The sequence below is a fragment of the Coturnix japonica genome, unplaced genomic scaffold (genome assembly GCF_001577835.2).
Source record: "Coturnix japonica isolate 7356 unplaced genomic scaffold, Coturnix japonica 2.1 chrUnrandom683, whole genome shotgun sequence".
Lineage (NCBI taxonomy): Eukaryota > Metazoa > Chordata > Aves > Galliformes > Phasianidae > Coturnix > Coturnix japonica.
Genome location: NW_015440047.1, coordinates 22,934 through 28,092, shown reverse-complemented (window position 1 = coordinate 28,092; position 5,159 = coordinate 22,934). Strand labels below are relative to the sequence as shown.

Below are 5,159 nucleotides of genomic sequence, written 5' to 3'. Positions count from 1 at the left end.
GACCCAAAATTGGGGCATTTGGACCCAAAATTGAGGTTTCTGGTCCCAAAAATTGGAGGGTTCAGTCTCAAAATTGGGGTTTTTAGACCCATAATAGGGGTTTTTGGACCCAAAATTGAGGGTTTTGGCCTCAAAACTGGGGTTTTTGGACCCAAAATTGGGGCTTTTTGGACCCAAAATTGAGGTTTCTGGTCCCAAAAATTGGAGGGTTCAGTCTCAAAATTGGGGTTTTTAGACCCAAAACTGGGTTTTTTGGACCCAAAATTGAGGGTTTTGGAACCATAACTGGGGATTTTGGACCAAAAACTGGGGTTTTTGGACCCAAAATTGGGGCTTTTGGACCCAAAATTGAGGGTTTTGGCCTCAAAATTGGGGTTTTTGGACCCAAAATTGGGGTTTTTGGACCCAAAATTGAGGGTTTAAGACCCAAAATTGAGGTTTCTGGTCCCAAAACTGGAGGTTTCAGTCTCAAAATTGGGGTTTTTAGACCCATAATTGGGGTTTTTGGACCCAAAATTGAGGGTTTGGGGTGTTTCCTATAGACCCAAATCTGCCGTTTCTGACCCCAAAAATGGTCTCATGGTTAAGGACCCCAATTGTGGCTCCTATAGACCCCAATGTTCTCCCCCATCCCATAAGGGACTCAAGGCCTTTAAAATGCCCCAAATTTGCCATTTCTTACCCCAAAAATGGCCAGTTTCATTGTAAAGGACCCCAATAGTGGCTCCTATGGACCCCCAGCCCCCATCCCATATAAGGACCCCAATTGTGGCTCCTATAGACCCCAATGTTCTCCCCCATCCCATAAGGGACTCAAGGCCCTTTAAAAATGCCCCAAATCTTCCATTTCTTACCCCAAAAATGGCCAGTTTCATTGTAAAGGACCCCAATAGTGGCTCCTATGGACCCTAATGTGCTCCCCCATCCCATACAAGGACCCCAATTGTGGCTCCTATAGACCCCAATGTTCTCCCCCATCCCATAAGGGACTCAAGGCCCTTTAAAAATGCCCCAAATCTGCCATTTCTTACCCCAAAAATGGCCAGTTTCACTGTAAAGGACCCCAATTGTGGCTCCTATGGACCCCCAGCCCCCAGCCCATATAAGGACCCCAATTGTGGCTCCTATAGACCCCCATGTTCTCCCCCATCCCATAAGGGACTCAAGGCCTTAAAAATGACCCAAATCTGCCATTTCTTACCCCAAAAATGGGCAGCTTCATTGTAAAGGACCCCAATTGTGGCTCCTATGGACCCCCAGCCCATATAAGGACCCCAATTGTGGCTCCTATAGACCCCAATGTTCTCCCCCATCCCATAAGGGACTCAAGGCCCTTAAAAATGACCCAAATCTGCCATTTCTTACCCCAAAAATGGCCAGTTTCATTGTAAAGGACCCCAATAGTGGCTCCTATGGACCCCCATCCCATATAAGGACCCCAATAGTGGCTCCTATAGACCCCAATGTTCTCCCCCATCCCACAAGGGACTCAAGGCCCTTTAAAAATGACCCAAATCTTCCATTTCTTACCCCAAAAATGGGCAGGTTTATGGTTAAGGACCCCAATAGTGGCTCCTATAGACCCCCAGCCCCCAGCCCATACAAGGACCCCAATTGTGGCTCCTATAGACCCCAATGTGCTCCCCCATCCCATAAGGGGACTCAAGGCCCCTTAAAAATGCCCCAAATCTGCCATTTCTTACCCCAAAAATGGCCAGTTTCATCATTAAGGACCCCAATAGTGGCTCCTATGGACCCCCAGCCCCCATCCCATATAAGGACCCCAATTGTGGCTCCTATAGACCCCCATGTTCTCCCCCATCCCATAAGGGACTCAAAGCCTTTAAAAATGCCCCAAATCTGCCATTTCTTACCCCAAAAATGGGCAGCTTCATTGTAAAGGACCCCAATAGTGGCTCCTATAGACCCCCAGCCCCCAGCCCATACAAGGACCCCAATTGTGGCTCCTATAGACCCCAATGTTCTCCCCCATCCCATAAGGGACTCAAGGCCCTTAAAAATGACCCAAATCTGCCATTTCTGACCCCAAAAATGGCCAGTTTCATCATTAAGGACCCCAATTGTGGCTCCTATGGACCCCCATCCCATATAAGGACCCCAATAGTGGCTCCTATAGACCCCCATCCCATATAAGGACCCCAATTGTGGCTCCTATAGACCCCAATGTTCTCCCCCATCCCATAAGGGACTCAAGGCCTTAAAAAATGCCCCAAATCTGCCATTTCTGACCCCAAAATGGCTCCTTACCTGGAGTCCATCTTGCCAGGCCCGAATCCCCCCCGGTCTCCTCCTCTTCCTCCCCTGAAGTTCCCTCGTTCTCCTCCTCCTCTTCCTCCTCTGAAGCCCCCCCTGTCGAACCCCCCGCGACCACCGCGACGCTCCTCAAAGCCCCCACCTCCTCCTGTGGGAACAAGGACAAAATTGGGGGAAAATAAGGCAAAAATGGGCAAAATCGGGGCCAAAAGGGGGGAATAAGGCCCTAAATGGGGCTGAATGGGGTTTTTTGGGGGTAAAAAGGCCCAAATTGGGGCCTGTCGAACCCCCCGCGACGCTCCTCAAAGCCCCCACCTCCTCCTGTGGGAATAAGGAGAAAATTGGGGCAAAATGGGGCAAAAATGGGCAAAAATGGGGGAATAAGGCCCTAAAGGGGGGCTGAATGGGGTTTTGGGGGGGGGAAAGACCCCAAATTGGGGCAGTAATGAAGCCAAAATGGGGTTAAATGGCCCCAAAGTGGGCTGAACTGGGGGGGGAATAAGGCACTAAATTGTGGGAAAAAGGGGAAAAGGGGGGCAAATGGACCTAAATTGGGCAAAATGGGAAAAAGGGGCAAAAATTGGGGTTTTATGGGGGGAATAAGGCCTAAAGTGGGTTTTCTGAATGGGGTTTTGGGCGGAAAAGACCCCAAATTGGAAAAAAATGGGGGGAAAAGGCACTAAATTGGGGAAAAATGGGGGGAAAAGGGGGCAAAATTGGACTAAATTGGGGCAAAATGGGAAAAAAGGGGCAAAATTGGGGTTTATGGGTGGGGAGGGGGTCTCAAGGGGGTTTGGGGGAAGAAGACCCAAGTGGGGCAGTATGAAGCCAAAATGGGTAAATGGCCCCAAATTGGGGCTGAATGGGGTTTTTTTGGGGGGTAAAATGGCCCAAATTGGGGGCTGATTGAGGGTTTTTTTTTTTGGTCAAAATGCCCCAAATTGGGTCTGGAAGGGATTTTTTGGGGTCAAAATGCCCCAAATTGGGTCTGGAAGGGATTTTTTGGGGTCAAAATGCCCCAAATTGGAGCTGAATGGGGGGGAATAAGGCCCTAAATTGGTTCTGAATGGGGTTTTAATGGGTAAAATGCCCTAAAATTAAGGTTTTGGGGGTCAAAATGCTCCAAATTGGGGATAAAATGCCCCAAATTGAGTCTGAAAGGGATTTTTTGGGGTTAAAATGCCCCAAATTGGGGTGAATGGGGGGATATAAGGCTCTAAATTGGGGCTGAATGGGGTTTTTGGGGTCAAAATGCCCCAAATTGGGGCTGATTGAGGATTTTTTGGGGTCAAAATGCCCCAAATTGGGGCTGAATGGGGGGGAATAAGGCTCCAAATTGGGGCTGAATGGGGTTTTTGGGGTCAAAATGCCCCAAATTCGGGCCGAATGGGGTTTTTAGTGGGTAAAATGCCCCAGAATTGGTGGGTTTTGGGGTCAAAATGCTCCAAATTGGGGCTAAAATGCTCCAAATTGGGTCTGAAAGGGATTTTTTGGGGTTAAAATGCCCCAAATTGGGGCTGATTGAGGCTTTTTTGGGGTTAAAATGCCCGAAATTGGGGCTGAATGGGGGGAAATAAGGCTCTAAATTGGGGCTGAATGGGGTTTTTGGGGTCAAAATGCTCCAAATTGGGGTTAAAATGCCCCAAATTGGGTCTGATTGAGGCTTTTTTGGGGTTAAAATGCCCCAAATTGGGGCTGATTGAGGTTTTTTTGGGGTTAAAATGCCCCAAATTGGGGTGAATGGGGGGAAATAAGGCTCTAAATTGGGGCTGAATGGGGGGAATAAGGCTCCAAATTGGGGCTGAATGGGGTTTTCGGGGTCAAAATGCCCCAAATTGGGGCTGAATGGGGGGGAATAAGGCTCCAAATTGGGGCTGAATGGGGTTTTTGGGGTTAAAATGCCCCAAATTGGGTCTGAATGGGGTTTTTGGGGTCAAAATGCCCCAAACTGGGGCTGAATGGGGGGAAATAAGGCTCCAAATTGGGGCTGAATGGGGTTTTTGGGGTCAAAATGCCCCAAATTGGGTCTGAATGGGGTTTTTAGTGGGTAAAATGACCCAAAATTGGTGAGTTTTGGGGTCAAAATGCTCCAAATTGGGGCAAAAATGCCCCAAATTGGGTCTGATTTAGGTTTTTTTGGGGTTAAAATGCCCCAAATTTGGGTGAATGGGGGAAAATAAGGCTCTAAATTGGGGCTGAATGGGGGAAATAAGGCTCCAAATTGAGGCTGAATGGGGTTTTTGGGGGTCAAAATGCCCCAAACTGGGGCTGAATGGGGGGGAATAAGGCTCAAAATTGGGGCTGAATGGGGTTTTTAGTGGGTAAAATGCCCCAGAATTGGTGGGTTTTGGGGTCAAAATGCCCCAAATTGGGTCTGAATGGGGTTTTTAGTGGGTAAAATGACCCAAAATTGGGGTTTTGGGGGTAAAAATGCTCCAAATTGGGGTTAAAATGCCCCAAATTGGTGTGTTTTGGGGTCACCATTGGTTCCTAATGTTGTACTTATGGGGTGCTCACACTTACCCATATGGTTCCCCCCTCGTCCTCCTCCGGGGTATTTCCCCCCCCCCATATGGGGTCCTCCAGGTCCATCAGGTTTGGGGGCCTTACATTGGTTACATTCATTCCTCCACGAGAAATTCATATTCTCGCAGGCCCTATTATAATTAATAAGGTTTATTTTAGGTAGAAAAGCCCCTTTTTTCGGTGTTTTTAACCCAAAATGGGGGCACTTACGGGTTGGGGCATTTCCAATCTCCTGCTCTTTGTTGGCCGCCGCCACCGCTGGGGAAACCACCACGACTGGCACCGCCGGAACCAGAACCGAACCCACCGCGACCCATAGGGCCTATGGGACACAGAAACCCCATAGAGATACATGGAGA

The 5,159-nt window shown here is 48.6% G+C and overlaps 1 protein-coding gene across 1 annotated transcript in view; it reads right to left on the bottom strand.

Moving 5' to 3' along the window:
- The window catches only part of LOC107307579 (RNA-binding protein FUS-like), an 8,443-nt gene that overhangs the window by 2,313 nt on the left and 971 nt on the right, over positions 1–5,159 (bottom strand). Inside the window, exons 2-4 of the mRNA XM_015851095.1 lie at positions 5,011–5,122; positions 4,798–4,931; positions 2,269–2,422 (exon numbers count right to left, since the gene is read on the bottom strand). Coding sequence (XP_015706581.1) covers positions 2,269–2,422; positions 4,798–4,931; positions 5,011–5,117 — 395 coding nt within the window. The 5' untranslated portion in view covers positions 5,118–5,122. The remainder of the gene's footprint in view (positions 1–2,268; positions 2,423–4,797; positions 4,932–5,010; positions 5,123–5,159) is intronic.